General features: G+C 30.7%; 3 protein-coding genes and 1 long non-coding RNA gene across 7 annotated transcripts in view; 1 reads left to right on the forward strand and 3 right to left on the reverse strand.

The window, feature by feature from the left end:
• cin (Molybdenum cofactor synthesis protein cinnamon) lies at positions 1-8,895 on the reverse strand. Its single transcript, XM_074126193.1, has 13 exons — positions 8,643-8,895; positions 8,311-8,429; positions 6,176-6,366; positions 5,871-6,054; positions 4,715-4,839; positions 3,455-3,605; positions 2,892-3,070; positions 2,677-2,793; positions 2,136-2,294; positions 1,894-2,055; positions 1,051-1,222; positions 868-964; positions 1-284 (listed from the first exon to the last, which is right to left on the reverse strand). Exons 1-13 carry the CDS (start codon positions 8,671-8,673, stop codon positions 151-153), a joined length of 1,821 nt encoding a protein of 606 aa, XP_073982294.1. The 5' UTR covers positions 8,674-8,895; the 3' UTR covers positions 1-150.
• Positions 7,963-23,305, forward strand: part of LOC141453242 (uncharacterized) — a 20,270-nt gene continuing 4,927 nt past the window's right edge. The window contains exons 1-5 of one of the 3 annotated variants that reach the window (XR_012457868.1): positions 7,963-8,155; positions 15,401-15,521; positions 17,238-17,375; positions 19,380-19,494; positions 19,605-20,892. This is a non-coding gene — a long non-coding RNA (uncharacterized lncRNA). Of the gene's footprint in view, positions 8,156-14,969; positions 15,522-17,237; positions 17,376-19,379; positions 19,495-19,604; positions 20,893-23,305 lie in introns of those variants that run through there. The other 2 variants (XR_012457867.1, XR_012457866.1) reach the window with 2 other exon arrangements.
• LOC141453235 (serine/threonine-protein phosphatase PP1-beta catalytic subunit) lies at positions 11,062-18,246 on the reverse strand. The gene is made up of 8 exons (XM_074126196.1): positions 18,096-18,246; positions 17,662-17,793; positions 16,266-16,496; positions 15,981-16,157; positions 15,165-15,316; positions 13,800-13,934; positions 13,583-13,702; positions 11,062-12,805 (listed from the first exon to the last, which is right to left on the reverse strand). The coding sequence occupies exons 1-7, from the start codon at positions 18,145-18,147 to the stop codon at positions 13,601-13,603; spliced, it is 981 nt and encodes a 326-aa protein (XP_073982297.1). The 5' UTR covers positions 18,148-18,246; the 3' UTR covers positions 11,062-12,805; positions 13,583-13,600.
• Positions 20,392-23,305, reverse strand: part of Pp4-19C (protein phosphatase 19C) — a 4,177-nt gene continuing 1,263 nt past the window's right edge. For both annotated transcript variants that reach the window (XM_074126198.1, XM_074126197.1), the window contains exons 4-7: positions 23,050-23,223; positions 22,203-22,329; positions 21,421-21,610; positions 20,392-21,007 (exon numbers count right to left, since the gene is read on the reverse strand). In XM_074126198.1, the coding sequence (XP_073982299.1) occupies positions 20,878-21,007; positions 21,421-21,610; positions 22,203-22,329; positions 23,050-23,223 (621 nt within the window). In that variant the 3' untranslated portion in view covers positions 20,392-20,877. The remainder of the gene's footprint in view (positions 21,008-21,420; positions 21,611-22,202; positions 22,330-23,049; positions 23,224-23,305) is intronic.

Here is a 23,305-nt window from a genome sequence, read left to right on the forward strand (position 1 = left end):
TTTTTTTTTGGCCTGAAATTTTATTATTTAAATTTATATAAAGTACGGAAAAATATATATTTTTTTAAATAAATAATAACAATATGCTTCAAATTCAACAAAAACCCATGTATGTCATGTATCCTCCTTCAAGTATCACAAATTTTATGATTAAATTCTTGCAACAATAAGTACAGTAACAATAGAATTTGATGGTAAACTGGATCCTGCTTCTTTGGAAGACGGCAACTTCAGAAGACAATTAGCATGCCTCCAACTTAACAATCTGCTACTTATCTGATTACCTGAAAGCCAAGCAAAGCATAAGATTTAATTTCGAATCTTTAAATAGCAGTCTTTAAATATAAAGTTTACAAAATTCGTTACAAAAAGAATCTACTAAGGTTATCACGTTCTGCTCAGTTTCTTCACAGAAAACTACAACGGCTCATGAAAAAAAAGTCGTGCAATGTTCGCTGTTTATTCTTGCTTAGATAAATATGTAAATAAGATCTTTGAGGCCGTGATTTCTACCAATCCTTCGAATGGGGTTCTTCGGAGCAGTGAATCGCTTACCCACAAAAGAGTTCTGAACCTGAAAGGAGATGGTGGCGCTTCTTTTTTTCTAAACTCTTCAGTCATTTTACTACTTTCGATGCATATCTTCCCTGGCATTTAAAGTTTATTAAGGTGACGTTATACTTGTATAAAACATTGTACTTACTATGCAAAACTCTCTTTCTCCTTTTTACATATGATAACGTGAAGTCTGTGCGAGAATGATACATTTACGTCATTTTTTTAGGTATTCTAATTTTTTTTTCGTCCAAAAACTATTAATTTTTTTTGTTTTCTAGTAAAAAGTATATTTCACCAAAATAATTTTACCTGTCGTTCTTACTACAGGGAAACTATCTTTTTCATTCCAAGAAAGCATTCCTCTTTTATATTCTGGTCGTTCGTCCAAGAATAATTCTGTTTCAGTCTGTACAAATAATTTTTAAAATCAATTTGAACTACGATAACATAATATTTGAAAAAATTAATAAGTAAATAAAATAATATTCTAACCTTGGCAGAGATTTCTGTTGGGAATGGTTCTTTAAAACCAGCGATAGTTTTAAGAGCAGGCAAAACATACAGATGGAAGGTTACAGTTGCTGAGACAGGATTTCCAGGCAAACAAAAAAGTAACTTCTTCTTTTGATCTTCAAAAATGCACGTTGCAAAAGTTGTAGGTTTCCTGCAGAAAGAAGTAAAATAAGAAGAATCTATCATAGTAAGCAATTAATCCTACTTTAGTTCTTGAAGTTTTATTTTTTGAGTGGCGTCTACATTCGATTTTTTTTTTTTTTAAGTGAGTGGGCTTCAATTTATATACACACCGCAGTGTAGAAAAACTTGATATCTAATTACGAAGAAAAACCATAAAATGAATTTTCTTGATAAAATTATTCAAATAAAATTGATAGGTTTTCCATGTCTTTGGTTTACATTGTAATAGTAAAGCAGTTAAAGGGTGTCGTCGGATAGTTTCCGAGGAGATCAATGCAACCCGAAGCTGAGCAGCACTTACAGTAAAAGTCATCTTCCTGTCATTCATCAAGTTCGAAATTTGGAAAGATTAAGTTGGGTGTCCCCCAACCTTTGTAAATCCATTAGAGGATTTTTTCCTGTAAGTTTATCAAATAAAAGTAGAGATAAATCTCTGGGGTAAGTAAAAGAAGTATACAAAAAAATCTATTGAAGAGAATAGCAAAAAAATAAATAAATCCTGTGAAATTGGCATTTCAGGATTGATGATTTTTTTTACTAAAACCTTGGACACTTGTATCACGAAGAATAAAAGAAAAATGCGCACTTTATTGCAATATAAATTATTTTCTCAATCAAACTAAATCAATCTATAGTTACCCCGGTTTCATATTGACCCTGCCAAAGTGAATGTCAGCCTTGAAATCCTGTTTTAGTACCGATTTCAAATAGTCTTTATCACCCATAGATACACTTCCAGTTGTGATGACTACGTCACTGGATGCTAAACATTTTTTTAAATTTCTCATCAATTCTGTTGGCCTGTAACATAATGATTATTTTAAAAAATAAAATAAATAAAAAAATCTTTATAATATTAGCACATTAAATGTAGTACATACTCATCCTTGGAAACTCCCATATCCAGACCAGTAAAACCATTTTCCTTCAGCAGTGAGAGAAGTGTCGTCTTATTACTGTCTCTTATCAAGCCTTCTCCAAGCGGCTCATCAGGATCCACTAGCTCATTGCCTGTTGACAGTACTGCCACTATGGGCAATCTCCATTTTGCGCAAAATATTTATTTACTTGGGAAATTTATAACAGTTAGCATTATCATACTTTAATTATAACGATAATAAATTCCAGAATTAATTTAATTATTTAGTTTTTGAATTATCTATCAAATAATATTTACGCAATCTTAATTAGTGAGATAAAATATAGGTATGTATATTTATAATATAATAATATATTATATACAATATATAATTTTTTTGTTAAGGAGCTGTAGTTGTCTTTAGGTTTGGTGAATCCGATAAAAGTGAAGGCGTTTAGAAGAAAAATCAATGGTTTTCTGTCAATTAAGTATTCAACCAAATAACCAGTCATGTTTTTCTTTTTTTAATTTATTAATAAATGAAATGATTTATCCAAACTTACTTGTAAACAGGAACCTTTGTGACACCTACAGTGGCCAAAAGACCCATTTCTGGACTGGTAATCAAATCTCCTTTCTGCAACACTGTTTCTCCCTTCAGTATATCAGAACCCACTTCTCTGAACATAATTTAAAGAAATAATTGTGAGAGAAAACAAAAATTCACTCGACTCATTAAACTTCTGAAGAACAATTAAGACACGCACTAATAGCTTACCTAATATCTTGTCCTGATTTCACTGTAACTAAAATATGAATACAAAGTTCATTGCCATGTTTATCGCTAACTTTAACTTCAGTATCCTCCACTTGAACCACTGCATCTGCACTGGCCGGCACCATAGATCCAGTATTCACTCTCACACAGGTATTAGGTGTAAGTTCCATTAATTCACACTGAAAACAAAACATTTCTTATTTATGTCAGCATTTCTAAATACTCATTTCAAAAGACCTTAAAGGAATCGACAACACTTTTGAGCACTAAGGACCAAAAAGATCTTTATGGTTTACATAACCGTTCAAAAGTGGCCTGCTGTAAATTTACGAGGTGAATCAAGAGACATCAAAACGTATTATAGTGTTTTTGAATTCAGAAGCGATTTACCTTACACGACTGGTAAATCGATTTTACCACTAACTAGGCACCAGTATACTCGGAGAAAGGACCCACTTATTTATGTTTATAATGTTTATATAAATTTGCTTTACTTTTTGGTATAAATGTAACCAACTAATTCCATAAAATTGAAATATCTACAATATAAATTATAAACATACTTTATTCCCAGCTGAATAACCACCAAGAACTTTATATTCACCAGGTCCATCCTGTGAACGTACTGCATAACCATCTTTGATTGAAGCTCTAAATGGTGGCAATGGATCTTGGGCTAATATATCATCGGCAATCACATTTCCTAAAGCTTCCCTGAAAAATTACAAAAGCTTAGAGCACGAAAAAATCATTTAACAAATGTGTGCACCCAAAGTCCTAAGGGTATTACTTTAGGGCAGAAGTTCTCAAGCACACTTAAAGTAAGTACCAACAAATTAAACTATTTAATTGATGGTGTTTGAGCGCGCAACTACAATTGCCACATAAGTTACCCAATAAGATTGGGTTACTTTAGTAAGATTCACTCTTCACTACGCTTTACTGCTTTCACAATTCTGTTTTTTTACAACGAAGTAAAACGCAAATACGCATTCAAATTTATCTAAAGTTTCGAAGATGTTTTAAAAAATTGTATATACACCTTTATATAATAAAATTTTAAATTTAAACAACGGTCAATATAATTTACACGTTTAGAACTGTTAATAATATATCGATATTATTCTTTTAACAAAAAAAGAAAACTGGTTGGACACTCACTCGACTTTCTCTCACTAAAATTTCATATTATCGATGATTTTATCCATCCCAGAACACATGTTTTTATTTTTTTACATTAGACTCGATTCGGATTTTCATCCATCATCGATTAGGTGTAGAAAAATTTAACATCATTTCTGTCACAAGCTATAATACGTGTAATATGCGTTGATGGATGAAACCAACGACAACAGCTCTTATATTGTGAGCCTTTTTTACCACATTTTCAATCAATTCTTGAGGTTCAAACTTTTGTTAAAACAATTTAACTGTTATAAACATTATGCAGTTAGTAAAACAATACAGCTCACTGAAATGACATCCAAGAAATGATCAAAATTATTTAAGTAAAGGTTCTAGAACTAGATTGTGATGTTCATTAGCCGTCAGCAAAAATTATATTAAAATTATTTGTGAGGTTTGGGCAATAATTAAAATGTATAAGATGCCAAAGTTTCGTCATATTTAACATATTTGGTAACGTCTAAAAATGTACACCAAAAAAAGTTTCTAATACAATGAAAAAAAAAAAATGAAAATTGTGGTTAATAGTCATTTTCGGTAACCACTCCAATTAGTAAAAAAAAAAAAATATTGTATAAAGTAATACTTCCCGTCTGTGGGATTTCTATCGTTTACGTACTGTCTGGTATAATAATTACCTCAGTGGAACAGTCCAGACATCCGATGGAATCAGATTGTTCATAACAATGTTAATAGAGTCATTCATGGAGATCATTGGCCAAGGAGATTTTCTTAGACGAGCTGCTAGATTGTTTGTGGAAACCTTAAATTAAAACAAACAAAAATATGAAAAAGGAAAGGAAATTATAATTTATATTAAAAACAGAATGGACTACTTCATAAAAGATAATTTTTACAAAACTAACAACAAAATATAACGTAATTTTTTTAAACATGATTATAACTCATTTAATCCTCGTTAACACTATTAAGTGGTAAGACTAAACATTAATACCAACTTATACTTTAGTCAAGAATATAAAATTTTCTTCACCAGAAATGATTTAAAATGAACTTTTTACGAAAAATGTTTCAAATACAAATTATAAAGCTCTTACGATTGACTCCGTTTACGAAGTTTATAGAAAATCGTTGAGATTGTTTTCGAGAAGATAAAAGAAAAGGAGACAAATCGATTCAGTAAAGAAACGCATTACCGGTAAATTTTAAAACCTTATATTAGAGTCTTTGGCAACTAAACGAAATTTAAATTTTGAATTAAACTACATCAGTTTGTAAAAACTACTTTTTTTTGTGTTCAGAACACTTCAAAACGTGTACCTCCGAAGGAAAACCTAAATAAAAATCTTTACGATTGGAATACTTCGCTAAAGAGAGCAGGAGTATCAACATTAAAAAAAGAATCACTTCCCTCTTTAGTTGAATAAGTTAAAGAAAAATATCATGCAGAGTAACATCTGTCACAATGCGCAATTTTTCTTAATTTTTGGCCATATTCGGATCTTTGTCTATCTTTAGAAATTGGTTCATTAGGTTTGTCTTACTCTTACAAGCTTTGTACGTTACAGTCAAATTCTCTACCACAAAAATTAAAGGAAGTGAAATGTCAGCTATAATCACGAGTTTATCTGCAGCGTTATCTTGCTGCATTTAATATAATACAGTTATGAATTTTGAAAAATGATATTTTCTCCAGGTTGACACTATAATAGAGTCCGCTTGTGATGGCTACTTTGCAATGCAAGGTTATCATTTTAAAAGAGGTCACGTTCAAAAATGCTTGTCTTAAAATCTTTACAGGTTTTATTATACGATATAAACTATTTCACTTACACTACTTGTGTCACTAATCGATTGAACAGCATTATGGGTATTTTCAATAGATTTCTGATTATCTCTTAAAAGCTCAACTGCATGCTGAAAACAAGGGCTGACGGCCTTCAAACATTCTTCCGAACCTTTAACACTTCCTGGTAGGTTTATTATGAGTGTATGATTTCTTATACCGCTGATTGCTCTACAAAAATAAATTTAAAAAAAGTGCAAAAGGAATAAAAAGATGCAAAGAGAATAAAAAAACAAAAAAATGTCTGAGATAGTTCCAATAGTGAAGCCATGGAAATCTATTATGAGTTTACCTGGAAAGCATAGCCATTGGCGTAACTTGAAGACTGGTCAAGGTAATAGCTGTTGAAATTGCAGGCGTTTCCTTAGTAATTACATTTTTTGTGGCTTCCGGTGTAATATCACGAACACCGAAGCCAGTTCCTCCTGTTGTCAGTATAATGTCAATCCTACTTTTCTCTTCTGACCATTTTATTAGCATTTCCTTTAATAAGAACAAAAGTCAAGGCTGAGAAAAGTAAAATAGTTTTCATTTTATGTTTTATATTATAATAGTTATAAATTTAAAACAAAGCAAATGTAATAACGAACAAACAGGTTAACTAGTGTTCAGTTGCAAGGGCGATTTTATAAAAAATAAACCATGTATTTGTTCTTCATTATGTATAATTTATTCATCGACTTGAACGTTAATAATTTACCGTGCAGCTTATATGAAGTATCTCATTACATTAATAAGAGATTAAACGGCCCTTTTTATCACTGTAAGCAAACCATTACGAATTAAGTAAATCCTAAAATGATTAAAAAATGTTGGTTCAAATGTTGCATATTAATAATGGCAGGAATTTAATATTATGTGTTTTCAAATGTCACTGAAGAAGCATTTGAACATATAATCGCTAAAGAACCTTCGGCACTATAGTTTAAAGAAATGAGTAGAACCAAAAAGAACTATTTCAACACAAGCATCAAGGAAATCTACAATAATACATTTATTAAAATAAGAGGCGGATGATGTTTTGCAAAGAACCGTGTGCTTAATGTCTTTAATAACGCCTTGTTGAAATGATGAACTTTCTTTCTCTAAAATTCTAAATCGTGTTCTAAACTACCTAACTTTTAGTCAATGTTATTCCATTAATAATAATAATTTTTAAAAAGTAAAGTAATGCCTATTTTTCAGGCAGGCTTTACATCCAACTACTAATTAGTTGTCGTGGACGGAGGCGACTAGCAAACATACTTTACTGTATATTTCTTTTATTAACAGTTACATAACATCCAAGGCCAAATGCCGGGAATCGAACCCAGTACCACAATACATATTTGCTTTACAGGTCTCGCCTCTAACCGCTCGGCTATCGTGGCCTTTATTCCATTAATAAATTGACTATAATTAAGTTTCCAATCGGTGGTACTGAGCAAACTGACGGAAATCATCAATACTTCTGATTCTGATTTCACTTCATTATTTACTGTCAAAATAAAAAGATAAAATAAAATTGTTGCACAGCAGGAATCCGCTTACTATCTTCGAATAGGACTAATCACAGATCCCCCAATCGGATGTCCTTGATATGGCTTTAATTCATCCTCTTATGCAAATGCGTCGAAATTGGGATGGAAAACACCAACGTGGAATGCATAACCACTAATGCACCGCTTGTTTATTGCCCCTTTCTAATCGCTTCGTGTTAACTTTTTTTTGGAAAAAGTTGGCATTGTTCGAAGGATTCGAAAACGAATAAATTTATACCCGTTATATTTTATTAGTATTTCAATAAGATTAATAATAACAAATAAATTTAATTGCTAATTGTTTTACTTATCCTTAAGAAAACGATTAAAAATACAATACAAATTTATTAGATATTCGAATCCTTGGAAATCATACCTATTTCTGGGTTTTGAGCGTTTGAATGGCGCAGTGCTATTCCAGTGTATGGCTTTTTAAAAAATATATATAAGTTAAAAGAAAAGTAAAAAACAAACAAAGATAAGAGGAAATAAACCTGTTAAAAATAAAATAAATTATGCCTAGCCTTATCTTATCACAGATAAAACGGAAGGCTCACACTTTCCTTCGGGATATTCTAAGAGTTACATAGCTAACGAAATTGTGGGTAGAAAATTGTTTGTTATAAGATACTAGGTACAAAATTAAAAGAAATCGATTTAATAGGCACAAGAAAGTGGTAAAATTTCAGAATGTAGTATTTATGAACATACACCTTCAAGTTTGATGGTTCCATGTTAGGGATTTAAATAAGGTCAGTAATACATTTTAAGAACTTATACTGCATTTAAATATGTTCTAACCCCTCCATCTCAAAAGAAATTTGATATACGTCATAAAATTTAGATTTAATTTTTAATTAATATAATTTCTTATGTAACGGTTTGATATAAACCCATGACTACCTACCTCAATTTTATTTATCTCATCTGGTACACATGCTTCTTTAACGACAATTCCATTAACTTTTTTATTTAAATTAGGTCCACTTTTATCAACGGCTTTTCCAAGAGAACATTTATCACTAACTAAAAAATAATTATTAAAATAAGCAAAAGTACAATTTAATTATAAATTTCCCTGTAAACTAAAGTTTAGATGAAATACGTAATACTAAAAATCTCTGATACGACGGTTATTAAAAAAAAAAAAACAATCTCGACATGTGTCAAGACATGGAATAATAGAATTTTGCAAGAGATCATTCAGAATTTTTAGTTTCATAATTTCAGAAAAATTACCTGTTAAAATTCCAAATCTAATGGGCTCCATCGATAGAACCTATTGTTTCCAACCTCAAAAATGAATAGATTTCGCTAGAAAATCCTTAATACTTTCTTTTCCAATTCTGTATAAAGCTTAATTCCTAACGAAATTGTTCATCAAATTCAAAATCTAACACAATCAAACTACGTAACTTTCAAGGCAGAAAATTAAATAACCTTCAATATGGTTATTATTAACCCGTCTCCAGGATTGAGGGAAGAGAGACTGCTCTTATTTTTTTTTTTTTTTCAAGATATAATTGGTTAATTAGGCCACAAATATAAAATCTAAATAACCTTGAATTGAAAAAAACAAATTTATCTTTTTTTGGTCCGACCTTTGGCTCATTCATTTTTTAGATCAAGTTTTTGAATCAGTTACACATTCTGTCACAATCATAACATCTTGCTTATTGCAAATTGTACTGCGATTCATGCTTATTTTATTTTAAATTAATTAAAAGAACTTGAAAAATACACATAAACCAGCTACTATGTCTCACAACGTATTTCTGTTTATGAAAATTCAACGGTCCATGCTGCTTCCGATAAGTTAAGCCGCACGATGTCAGTTCATACAGAATGTCTTTCGCTTGATTTAAAGCAACAACTTTAAGTTATGGATTCAGAAAGAATAAGTTAGAATAGATCTGCTAGTAGCCTGGCATACAAAATGACCCCATACAGCAAAGTTAGAAACTTAATTCTATTTTAAAAGAAAATTTTGTTGGTAGTACAAAATGACCCCACCAATCATCTACTTTTTGTAATTAATAACAAATAAATAATTTTTATTTCTGAAAGGAGAGCACTGTTAGTAGCTAAATAGTGCTTGTAGAGTTTTCGTGTGCAGTCACTAGGTACGCTGATAATGGGTCACAAAGAAGTAAAAGGGGAAATGCTTTCAAAGGGCAAAGTAAATGGTGGCTGTGGTGTCGAAGAAATTCCTAAGCTCAAGATTGATTCTAGACTAAAACCGATATGAGGTTTATGGCAAAACGAGTTTACACTTAAGTGGCTTAAGGCTGAACAGAAAGTAGACCTACCTTCAAAATATCTAAACAGACTTACCTTTGGTAAAATTAGGTATCAATCTTATAAATTTCCGCGACAAAATTAAATTCTACCCAAATTTGCACATTTGCACGACTGTCATGTGTAAAAATTAAAAAAATACTCATTAATTTGCTGGTTGTCTGTAGTTTATGAAGGCGATTAAGATGCCCTCAAAAAGATCCTCGTTTAAACTACATTTAAAATGTTTTCAGACCTATTAAACACTTAGGTAAGCTCTTATTCAATGTAAGTTACTTTTTTTTGTAAGATTGACCCACCTCTTCACAATTGACGAACTTTATTCACTTTTCTTTACTTAGGTAAACATATTAACTAAATCCTAAATAAAACTTCCTTACGCGAACTTAATTAAGCGGGAATATGCCTTCTCCAGAAACAATGTAACACAATTTAAAGCAAGAGATCATTTTAATAATGGAACTGTTAAAAAATTGTTTTCAATGATTGCTCTCTAACGTTTTTTGAGTTATGGCATTATTCTGTGGTTTCTTTCTTATTTCTATAAAGTAAAATTTAAGTTCAAGAGTAAGTGGCAGTTAAATTAAAATAAGATTTCTTTAAGGAAGGAAGAAATATAATAATATTTATTATTTGATTGGAAATTAAAATTCCATTGTGAAAACCAGTTTTCTAAATATTCCTACGGATAATTAAAAAGTATTCAGAAATTGCCATTTACTATATTGGAGAGGCAACATGGATGATACAAAGCGTGACCCGGATAAAATAACCACTCTATGCCTTAGTTGTGACGCAAATCACTAGCAGAAAACTCAATAGACTTTAAACAAACAAATACATTTTAACCTATTGTTATAATTTTAAAAAAAAATATGCATATATAACTTTTATGAGGAAATAAATTTTTATTTATTATTTTTTTACACATGATGATTCACAATAAGTGCAGAAACATTTGAAAAAAATAATTCCTTTTTTTTAATGAAAAATTCGTTAATTTTTTTGAGACGGAAAAATAGTTTAAATAATCAATTTACTTTTCACAAAGAATATTAAAAAAAAAAAAACATTTATTCAAAAATGAGTGGTTAAGTATTTTTTGTTTTTAACAAATGCCACAAAAAAGTTTTTGGTACATTTTTAGTCAAAGTAGAGACAATACTTAATGGCTCCTCGCAATTAACGAGAGTGATTTTCTTAAGCAAAGCTTTCATTTTTTGCCTTAATTTTCCAAAATACATTTTAAATTTTTTTACTCAGTCAGCTCGGGCTTACGTGAATACATATAAGACCATTTGAGAACATAATTAATTTTTTAACTTGTGTTTCAAATATAGTTTAGATAATCACTAAAGAATTTTTTCTTTTTTTTTTTTTTTTTTTTACTAAAATACGCATTATAAACACTGAAAAAGTTGTGTGCTAGAGAAAATAGTAATTTTTATAATTACATTTATTCATTTTTAATTTATGTACTTATTTTGAGCTTCTACTATAACTTGTCATAAAAATATATTTTTATAAGTATATATTCATATTATATTATGTGGTGAAGTTCAATTTCATTTTTATGATTTCCTTTTACTTCTATTTTTTTAACGTTTTACAAATTCATATGTTTTAGTTGAAAAAAAACAGCGAAACCACATAAAATAATATGAAATGAAATTTAAAGAAATAAAGTTTGATTTTTAAAAGATAAAATACCAAAATTACCCAAAATGAATCATTGGTTAAAATTTATTGATTTTTTTTTTTTTTTTTTTTAAATAAAAATATTAAATAAGGAAAAGAACAAATTAATCAGAAACACATAATTTGATGTGCAACACTAGATAAAATAATGATGACCTTATCCACCAAAGATTGTTTTCTTTCTTATTAAGCGGTTGTGCATCATTTTCTCACATATCAAGAAGAGTGCTTCATCAAGTTTTTGTGGGAAAATTTGATCTTCCCCTTTTTGTATTTTGTATTTTTGAACCGGTGACCCCCCACTCCAAATAAACAGCCGCAACAAAGGAAGTAGAGTAAACGAACTCAATGAGTGCGTAAACATTTTTGATGAGTACCTCCAAGATGGCTTTCTTAAGTTATCTACCCAGTGCACAGATTAAGAGAAATCACTTTTTAAACATATGGTAAAATACAAACAGATTGATAAACAAAATTTCATTCCATTACATTGCCTCTACCCTTTCTGACATGACAAGGGAGTTTCACGTACTTAGCTCTGTAACTGTAAAGAAAAGAGTAAATTTACTGAATAAACTTCTTCGTGTACTGTTAGATAGAGATGGAAGTCTAAATGACAAGGCAGTTAATTAAATGTAAGTTAGATATCCTAGGCAAACCTGATATATCAAAAGTCTGAACATGGATGAAAAAAAAAGAATAATAAAACATCAGAATGAAATTAAACAATCTATGGCGAATGAAATCATTGACAATAGTTTTTAGAAGTTACAAATTTGAAAAAGATGGGTTTAAGTCGATATCTCATTTTTTTATATATATGTTAAAAATCATACACTGTTTTCATAAATTTAAGAATAAAATAAATAATTTAGTTTAAAAAAATAAAAATGCTGACTCAAATTTTGTCAGTCATGCAATAAAAAGTAATAATACTAATCGATTACACATTTAAGTGAGTTTTTGTTTGTTTAATATCTATTCACATTTTTTGTTTAGAATTAGTAAATGTTTGTTTTTGTTTTAATTGGAATCAAATATTACCATTATTTATAATAATATATATATATATATGTACGCATTTATAATATATTTTTAAGACGAACCAAGGACATATATATTGCAAAAAAATAATAATTAATAAAATTAATAATAAATTAATAAACCACCTCCGTCATTCACATTGTGATTTAACAAGTTTTTTCTCTTTTTTTCACATTTAAGTAAGCTTCAATTAACGTTATTTATATTGGCCACATTAGTTTTTATTTGCTAATATTTTTTTTCTGTTTTTATTTTATTCAAATTATTTTTTATTTTTTTGTCGTTAACAACTAAGAACTGGGAACAAATTCTTCTTTAGTATCATCTTCATCTTTCATGCCGCAAAACACAGTGAATGTTCGCTGCAAAACACATAACAAAAACAGAAAACCAATATTAATTCCAAATTTGAAAATCAGGGACAACGAAAGAAGTGGCATGGCGTACAAAAACTTGTCTTAAAGAAACAAGAAAGCGCTACTTCTGCATTATTGCCCTAAAGAAGAAACTTTGACGACTAATGGTTGAGTATCTACTTGTGATATCACTTGCATCCAAAAACTTTCTATTTCAAAGCAGTGTTAAAATAAATAAATAAATAAATAATAAAAATACAAAAAGCAGAAGACCAGAAGATAAATTCACAGAAATAAGTTGCAAATAGCTAGTTTTTCTCTCTGTAGGAAGTGGTCTAGCTAAGAGTTTATACTCTAAAGTGTGAAGAGGAAGCGGCTCAATAAAGCAAAATCCACTGCCATCTATAAGATCTCTTTATGTTTTTCTTAACATTAAGTGCAGTTAATTAAGACTTCTTGGATAGTCGTTAGGCACTTCTCTCTTCAGCACTATACGATCTCGGACACTGGCTCAATGTAGAAACTAGGTCGCACTACTTAAAACTGACTATTTACTCGCCTCTTAGGAATTCCTTTCTCTATTTAGATTAGTAGAAAACATTTCTAAATAACACATTAAAATGACTAACAAGATAGTCAATGTTGCAAAACAGCGTATTTGAATACTGTACTAATTCGCGTCCAAAAAATATAAGAAATCTACAGAATTTAAGCTGTCTAAACTATTTTTTATTTAGTTTCTAAAGTTAATGACATTACAAATTGATAAATTTGAGATCCTACCTTAAGACGAGTTGTGGCCTATTTACTTTTCTTTTGAGGATTCCGCTGAGGTGTGGACGGCCGACCTGAATTGAGACCACCGTATTGGTATTTTGCCTTTTTCTCCGAAGGCTTTAAAATCTAGAAATTAATAAATGTTAATGAACAATAAAATATCGCAAATATATTAAATAGTTCTAAACATTTTAGACAAAGTCTAAAAAAAATATATATTTACCTGGAAAGAACACATCAGGGTTTCATCTACTGACATCATTCCGCCAGCATTGTCAAATTCCCCACAATAATTTGGCGCTGAAAACAGCGTAACCAACTGTCTCTTCGCAAAGAACTCATAACCATCTTCCACTACCTGAAAAAAAGTAATAACTATCGGATCAAACACAAATTTTTTACCATCCCTAAGAGAGGGCTGAAGTATGTTGCTTGTAAGTAAAAATCATCCGTGAACTACATCATTAAGACTTAAAGATAGATTTAGTTTGAATTAATATTAAAAATGGTAAAACACAAAGCATTAATATTAATGGATAACATTTTTCTGGTCATTCATTTCTCTCCAAGAACACCAAAGATATTAATGAGATACAGTTGTAAAGGAGATAGAGATCATAAGGGCGTAATTTTGAATTTTTTCCATTTTTGGTGATTTGCTAGAAAATTATTTCAATACTTTCTTTAAACTTTTGAAAAACCTGAGTAGATCAACTTTATTTGAAACCCTATTCTGGTAAAAGTGCCATTCACACAAATACCTTGCAAAAATTACGTTAATAACAATTACATGAAAACACAATTACGTCAAAAATGCAGAGGTCGAAGAACAAAAATTAAAACCGGACGTTTTAACTTGAAGGATTTATACATACTTTTTAAGATGGATTTTATCGAGATATGTAACTGATTTCATAGGTTATTGAAGAACTAGGACGTCAAGACTCCCTTTAAAATTTTCGTTAAACATTTTGAAGCCGACTTTTATTTGGTGAAAATTCTGATGTACAACTCACAAGACTTTCTCTTAAGTTTTCCAAGCTATAATTCAATTTTTTTTTATGACTATTTTATTAAACTATTTGTATAACCTTTAAAACTAATATATTAACAGAAGTGTGAGTGAGGAGTAAGTATACCGAGTTATTGAGATAGAAAGATTTCGTTTTTGAGGTAGAATCGTAGTATAATTACACAATGGGTTTTCAAAATGTGTATTTCTAGTAAAACCTCACTATAGAAAATTTGATTTGAAGCAATACTTTCTCTTACGTAATAAGAGTAGGAGACAAAAGTAGTTCGAAGAAAATGTATAAGCTAGATCTGTGAGATTATGGTAAGTCCTTTAAGCTTCAACCTATACTATTATTTATTATTATTTTTTGTATTTAAGGCGCGTCAACATCAGAGGTTACTAGCTCCCAAGTTTTTTGCAGTGCACAGCTATAGCCTCCGGAGAGTGTTTTCTCGGTACACACAACAATATTCATCACCGGACAGTGAGCTGTAAAAGCTCCTAGAAAGAGAAAATCTAAAAACCAGCAACTGGATTTTCACTCACAGGTTGTTCTTGACAACATTCACTAACCTGATGTGCCCGGCAAATAAGGTCGAGATCATGTCTTGAAAGGAACTTGTTTACAACATCTGCTCCGAAAGTAAAAGAAACTCCTCTGTCATTTTCACCCCAACCCTGCACATCTTTATCTGGATCTGACCATAAAAGATCACACAATAGCCCTAGAAGAAAACAAAGGAAACAATAAAAACACATTGGTTGACAAATTTTGTAGATTTTTTTTAAAATAATTTTCAACTTTTCAGCACAGTATACAAACATATGGAGGCTCTTTTTCGTTAAGAGGACATATATTCAAATAATGATAAGAGTGTTGAACGGGTTGTTACGAGTTTACCAAACGGTAGCCTGCGTTTAATATGAAAGGTGAGTGAATGAAATTTTAAGTTCTTCGAATTGGTTGGAATATCGAGTAGACCAACCCATCTTTTACATAAGTACTCTCAGTACATAGCCACTGTTTTTTTCTCTCTTCCAACTGTACATACAACTTAGGTACATATTTTAGGGAGGAAGGAATATCGTGTACTCCACCACAAGAGTATAATTGTTGACATGATAGTTAGTCAAAAATGAGACGTAATAGGTTTTTTAGCGTTTCGATGTGCATGTATTTCTTGGAATCTAATTGTATGAATGTGGAAGGTTCAATTCGTGGGTGAATGTGTGAAAAATATTTCGGCTTTATCAGCTCTGTGACACATAACTAAGAATCATCTAGGGATGTATTGATAAAATGACGATGCCAAAAACAAAATAATATTGATAACTATGTAATTATAAAAAAAATGAATCATAATTGTAAATATATCATTTAATAATAACCAGTGTCAGGTACATCCGTAGGTCTCATAATCCTTCGAATTTGTTCCATCCCTTGAAGATCTGGACTCAATCCGCCATGGCAGCAAAATATTTTTTCATCTATGATTGCGGCAATTGGTAAACAATTGAAGCAATCTGTAAAGGTCTTCCATAATTTGATATTATATCTCCTTTTACCTAAAATTACCAAATTCCTAATGTTAAGATATGGCAAGTATGTGTAATTTACATTTTTTTATTTTTATTTTAGACAATATTGTTTAAAAACTTCTCTAAAAAACTTACATTCATCATAAAATCCATATATCCTGTTAATTGAAGCACATTCATGATTACCTCTGAGTAGAAAGAAATTCTCAGGGTATTTGATCTTGTAAGCAAGAAGCAAACAAATCGTTTCCAAAGACTGTTTACCTCTGTCAACGTAATCGCCAAGAAACAAATAATTCGCCTCTGGCGGAAATCCTCCATATTCGAACAATCGAAGCAAATCAGTGTACTGACCATGAATATCACCTAAAACATAAGAAAATATGCCTTTGAAGAAAAATGAGGTGAAGAATGTTTATGCTGGTCCCAAAGCAGTATTTAAACCTGAAAACGCGTTTTATCTATTTGCCGATTTGGTTCTAAGCCACTACACAAGAAGTGTACCATGCCATACAGAAAGAAAAAAATTGTATTGGGCTGACTTACTTGTCAAGCATAACATTTATCCTCCGTAATGTTTTTACAATAACAGTGCTACTTATGTTTTAACACTAATACCACTTTGAAATAACATGCTCCGAGTATGGATGTCAAAAATAAAAAAAACTTCATTTTTACGAATGAAGGAAAGATAAAAGAAACGAAAGATAAAAACGAGACGGGCATCGTATTTCTGCTAGCTTTAAAGAACATACTACTTAGAAGATAGTGTTCAAATCGATTTCTAATCCATTTTTCACTTCCCTGTTACCTCCACTCTTTTTGTTTTGTACATATTACTAGTGTACAAAATTGAAAATGCAGTATTTTATAATTAGGCCTCACGCAGCCTATGCATCTCGGGTTAAATGCCTTTAATACTTTTTAAAAAATAAGTTTTTACAAAGTACTCTATCCACCACTCTCACTAGTTTTGTTGCAGCATTTCAACATCTTGTTTGAATTAAAACTTCTATAAATCATAGAGTACTGTTTTAAGACAAAACAATGAAACCAATTTCTGCCTTTTCTGTCATCTGTTAATTGGAATAAAATACTTCATGCTAGCTGGAATCAGTCGCTTCCAGTGAACAAGCGTATCATTACACATGAACCGAAATACTTAACTGGAAGACTCTTAAGAACTAAAAGGGAACGATGGGAGTGAAATGTGGCTGCAAGTCCCAGCAGTTTTCGCGCCTAACGGTAAGTGATATAGTTCACTAATTTATTCATATTATTACATTCATCTACTTGTTTACGTACATTAAAACAGTATGTTGCAGAAGTAGAGTTTTTAATAAGTACTGAATAAAAAGAAATATACATAATCCGCATTCGTAATTGCTAATAACTCTTGATTAGGAGCAATCTATCAATAGCAAGAATTCGATATTCATATTTTAATCACTGGTATCAATTTAAGCTCAAATAAAAAAAATGACTAAGCAAAAACACAAATATTAAAACGTTAACTGCAAAATTTACTCACCACAAATTTTCAAGGGCGCCTCAAGCTCAAGAAGTATAGGTTGTTGTAGGAATATTTCCCTAGATTTTAGACACAAACCTCTTACTTCTGTTTCGCTCATCTGTACGACCTTCCCAGGCCGACAGCCTCGGACTGTAACAAAAATTACATTAAATGCATTCAAACTTGGAGAAAGGAATTATAAATAATAAAAACACTTCCTAATAAACCCGAAAAAATACACTGACAAAAATTGAGTTCAAATTGCTTGGAAATTCTTGAATTAACATGTTTATGTACAATAAGACCTTGGACCATACACAAATTAAAAAGCTTGTTACGTTAAACTTGGTAAGAAACAATCAATTGCTTCCTTGAATGTTTATGTGTTATAATTTTAAAATAGTATCAATAGGTTTCAATGGCGAATAGATAAGTAAATAATTTCAATTTACCTTCTAAAAGTCGCTGGATTAAATTGTCAATGTTCAAGTCTAAGTCGGCCATTTTCACTGTTGACGTCGTGACGTCAGGGTTGAAATAGGAAGAACTCTGAGGTAGCTCTCATGCCATATGACATTCCACAAGACCATGGCGCCCTTCCCTTTGCATGAATTTAATTATTATCATTATTTCACAATTTTATATAATAATATTATATAATTTTTGCAGTAATTAAATAATAAATTTCATTTTTAAGCAATAATTAATTAATATTGTGACTCATTTTGTGTGAATCATACTTTAAAATGAGCGGTTACATCTCCCGCCGTTTTTCAAATTCCAAATGTTACATAAATCAATATCATTGAATATTCTGATCTCAAAACTTTATTCTTAAGGCTGATTTGAAAAGTAAAGAAAACATTGATTTTGTGCTAGCTCTGAATATGGAAATTTTTAATAGAGAAGACTTCAAGTTCACTCTCTGAGCACGAGTGAAGATTGGCGGATTCCCTAAACCTACATTGGAAAAATTTAGTCCCGTCATTTCTCTCCAAACCACTTATTTTAAGAATGTTAGCTGAATGGTTTTTGTTTTAAATTACTATATCACATATATCTTTAATTTGAACCTTCTAACCTCAATATTTCTAGCCACTTTTGCACATTCACGAGTTGACATGTAGGTACGAAGTAATTTTATTCAATACTCCCTAAAAAATAATTTTTGTATTGTTTCGTCTAGCTTTATCTCTTTATCTAGAATATTTATTTGAAGAGTTTTCAATGTACAAATAAGTACAGCCACTTATCAAAAGGGCTAAATTTCATCTATAAATTACTTACATTTTACGGAATAAATGAAATTTTCGTCAATGTACGAGCACACTCCCAGGACTTTTATTTATAAAAATTGTCTCAATTTTTTTTTATTTTGGAAGTCAATTTTCCACATGAAACTGATGAATCAATCTCTTAATTATTCAGATGAAAATCTAGAAACCTGTCGGAAACAATAAAAGCAAGAGTGTATTCATAATTGTATTCACTATTATTTAGACTCAAAAACTCAGATAAGAGGGGCACTGAGGGGGAATCCTCACTGATAAAATAGACAAAACAAGTCAAGCTTTTAATATCAATGAACGTAGGATACAACATTGACCGTGTTGGATTGCTTGGTCCAATTTACGCTAAATAGTCTTTAGAAAATTCGCCTTATTCCTTCAATTTGATGTTATGGCTCACTATCACTATTTATTACTTATCAACCAATTTGTCACCAATTGTTTCAGATTCAGGTACACCAAAATATGTATTTCTACTAGAAAAAAACAAATTATAAAATCTACCACTAGAAAGAGAAATCTGATGTGAGACACTGACAGCAATACTTCAATTATTACTAATGTAAGTATAATTTTTTTATTTTGGCAAAGCGCGTCAACGTATTATTGGTGCCTAGAGCCTTCTTATTGCACTATTCATCTGACAGTGTTCTCTCTCTCGGTGATCACAAGCCATCATTAGATAGCTGAATGGCCGTGATTGTGGAAGAGTAGCCACGTAGACTTCAAACTGATAAACTACCACGGCGGTACACTAAAATACTTAACAAACATCTTCGTTATTATTAATTTCCTAACCATGAAAAAGCCATCACTGGAGCCCCGCTACCCTGTAACGTTGTCTCCGATCTGGCCTTTAGGTGTGAAGACCAAATAGTAGAAAATTTGCTTGGACACTTTAATCATAAGTTGTTAAGTAGTCAATCCACCCAAACAACCTGAAAAGCAAAACCTATTCATTAATCTTATTTGTCAAAGACGAAGAGCTAAGCATTACTTCTCAAGAACATCCAATTTTTAAAAGAAGAAGCTAATTGCCGTCCTCAAATCTAGATCCCATAATTGAAGCATCAAACGATAGCACGATTCTTCGGAAGATACCTGCCCAATTCTTTTTCTCTCGAAGTAGGTTTATTGGTGTAAGGCTGCCTTCTGTCAATTCTCGCACAGCACAAGTTCAATGCTCTACTTTTTTCTAAAATCTTTAACAAAGACAACTATTCTATTTAATAAAACCTCATAAAAACTTGTTTGTTCATCAATGTGACAATAAAAGTTGTTTGTTTACTTTTTTTTAATGGTTCGTTTAAAATATAATAATCTCTTCACAAACCAACATACTTAATTTGCGAGATTAATTTAATTTGTAAATAAGCTTTTTGAAAGAGGAAAATATTGTTCAGCGCAATAATAAATGTATTTGTAATACTTAATATAAATTTTATAAATTAGTGCAATCTATCAAAAAAATAGTAATATATTTGATGTATGCAACAAGTTAATTACATTTGTATTGTTTGTAAACTAGTTTTAAATAATATCACTTAACAATCATTTATATTTTACTAAATTATACAACAATATTGTATTTAAAAAAAATGCCTAATTTAAAGGCATTATCTTTTTTAAATGCTGAATTATTTTTTCCTATTTTCGTTCACCTAATGTAGACAAGGAGACCAGATACAAATTTATATAAAATTATAAATTTATTTTTTTTTACGTCTAATTAGAAAAAATCTTTTTTCTGTAAAATTAACAAACGGTTCGTCGACAATTATTATACATAAAAAAGTTCTTAATACAATATTAAAAGGATACCCATCAAAAACCTTTTTCCTTGCCACCATCACTTTTGAATATTTTTTTGTTTTAATGAATTAATTTCCCACTCGCTCAACCTCCTCTCTCTCTCTTGATTTTTCTAAATAAAATTAAAACAATTTCACAGAAAATATTCTGCTTGCGGCTTTTTTGATGGAATACCACGTGAATCTTGAGGCGCTGCTTCAAATATGGTAAAGTCACGTTGTAAATGTTCATTAAGTTCTAATATAGCCGCAACATTACCGCACCTGAAAAATTTGAAACAAAAATAAGAAAATTTACAGCCGCCGAAACCACGCGTTTGATAAGGGAAGTTGAAGAGGAATCTCTTCAAAGTTATTAAATTAAAAGTAAATTTGATTCAATCAACTAATTTTTGCCGTTTAAATTTTCTAATTTGAATCATGATTAAAATTAATTTTTTGTTTAATTCATGTGTAATTTAATTGATTAAAGTTTTGACCATCTCGTACTCACACCCATAACCCATACTCTCCTCAAACTAAAACAATAAAAAGAACTTATTGGTATTGACATTCTACTACTCGCCATTATGTCTTAGCTAAATATACATTTAAGGACACTTCAAATATGCATTACATACACAATATATATGGCTTTACATTTTTTAAAGTACAATTTTTTTTTTTTTAATAATAACCTGTAGCAGTAATTTGGAGCTGACCAAACCGTAAGAACAGTTTCATTGAAATGCCATTTATATCCTTCCATCACAAGCTGGTGAGCTCTACAGATCATATCTATATGATTGGCTGTGTTAAACTGTGCGACAACATCCGATCCAAACAAATAACCAGCTCCTCGAGGGCTAACTCCCCAGCCCTGCGTATCTGTAAAAAAACAAAATTTTATACTTTAATAAAAAATTACTGTCAATAATGATATCAAGTGATTGCCAGAAGTAATTTTCGCATTATTCACACAAATAACTGTATTAGGTTCAAGACACCGGACGTGTTTCCAGGGGGTGGAGTACGAGGGCTTTACAACGTAGACTTAAGTCATAAAAAAAGTGACGATCAAGAGCCCATAAATGTCATACTAACAGAATCCTACTTCGTTTTGCTTCTGCCTTTTAGAAAAAGTCTAGTATCCTCCATAGAATTTATGCCCATATTTGGGAAAGCTTAACCTGGAGAAAATGGAAAACCTCCAGAAAAGAGAGATTTGTACGAGGGCACAGCATTATTGATGCCATTAATGCAACGGTAAGTACATTACTTGTGACGACTGTCAAATACTTTTTAGAAGCGAGGGTGAATCGAATTAGAAGAGGGGTCATTAGAATAATTAGAATTAGTACCCTGTCTGATTCAATCAGTAAAAGTATCAGGGCAAGTGTTACTAAAAAGGGCTGTGATACCAATTCAGTTATCTTAAAAATATCAGATAATTTAAATTAGATTTTATGAATAAATTTACCTTCTGGATCTGACCAGAGGAGATCGCACATTGGTCCATCGTGAGGCACTTCTTGTTTTCTATCTATTGTTCTAATTTGATCTAAAGTTTGTATGGAAGGGGATAGTCCTCCGTGTACACAAAATATCTAGAAGAGAAAAACGAAATAAGAACTTCAATAAGTGAATACAAAGTATAAGTGCATTAAATGCATGTTCAAGATTGATTTTTCTTGTTTGACTGATAAAATGTTTACTTTCTCTTACGATTGGTCAGAGAATTGTGATTTTCTCTAATTTTTCTTATCAAATTTTCACCGGGAATACATGTTTAGGCCTCAATAGCAAAATAAGTTGTTTTTAGAAAATGCTGAAAGTAATAAATGTCCTTATTTACATTATCTTGCACTTAGCAGCCTGAGATTGATGTGTTTGTTAACATAATAGTCAAAAATCCCTAAATCGAAATTAGCTTTTTAGTGAATGGAATTTTCCTAGAGGTTTTCTCGATTAAGAAAATTCCAACGATTTTCTATAAACATTGTACACTAACTATGAAAAAGAGACCTACAGCATTTATTTTGAGCATTCCTCTACACTTTAACACAATCAATATGCTTCTTTCACATATACAATATTACCGAGGTTGAGACGAACTGCTAAAATTCCAAGTTAAAAAAAAAGTCGGCAAATTCGAAAAAAGGTAGTTCTAATTTCCAGAAGAGTTTCACTTTCCTGCGATTTTCACGAAAACGGCTTTTTCTCGATACAATTTCTCATTAAATACATAAGTTTGACATGATCGTCATTCTACATCTTTGTGCAACAGAGAGGAAAATTAGAAATATTTGTATTACTCTCATCCTCACCTTTCCATCAATTATAGCAGAAAGACTTAAGTAGTCAAAGATTTCCGTGCAATATCTCCAGACAGTAACACTGCCATATTTCCTTAGGCACTCATCATAAAAACCATATACTTGGGTGATTTGGCGAGATTCGTGATTTCCTCTAATTAGAGTTATTCTATCTGGGTATCGTACCTAAATTAATAACATAATTAACCATATCTAATAAAAGGCCGAATAAATTGTAAAAACTGTTTGTAATTACAGAAAAATTAGG

Source organism: Rhodnius prolixus, unplaced genomic scaffold, assembly GCF_049639745.1.
Source record: "Rhodnius prolixus isolate KJV_2025 unplaced genomic scaffold, Rpr scaffold_3, whole genome shotgun sequence".
Taxonomy (NCBI): Eukaryota; Metazoa; Arthropoda; class Insecta; order Hemiptera; family Reduviidae; genus Rhodnius; species Rhodnius prolixus.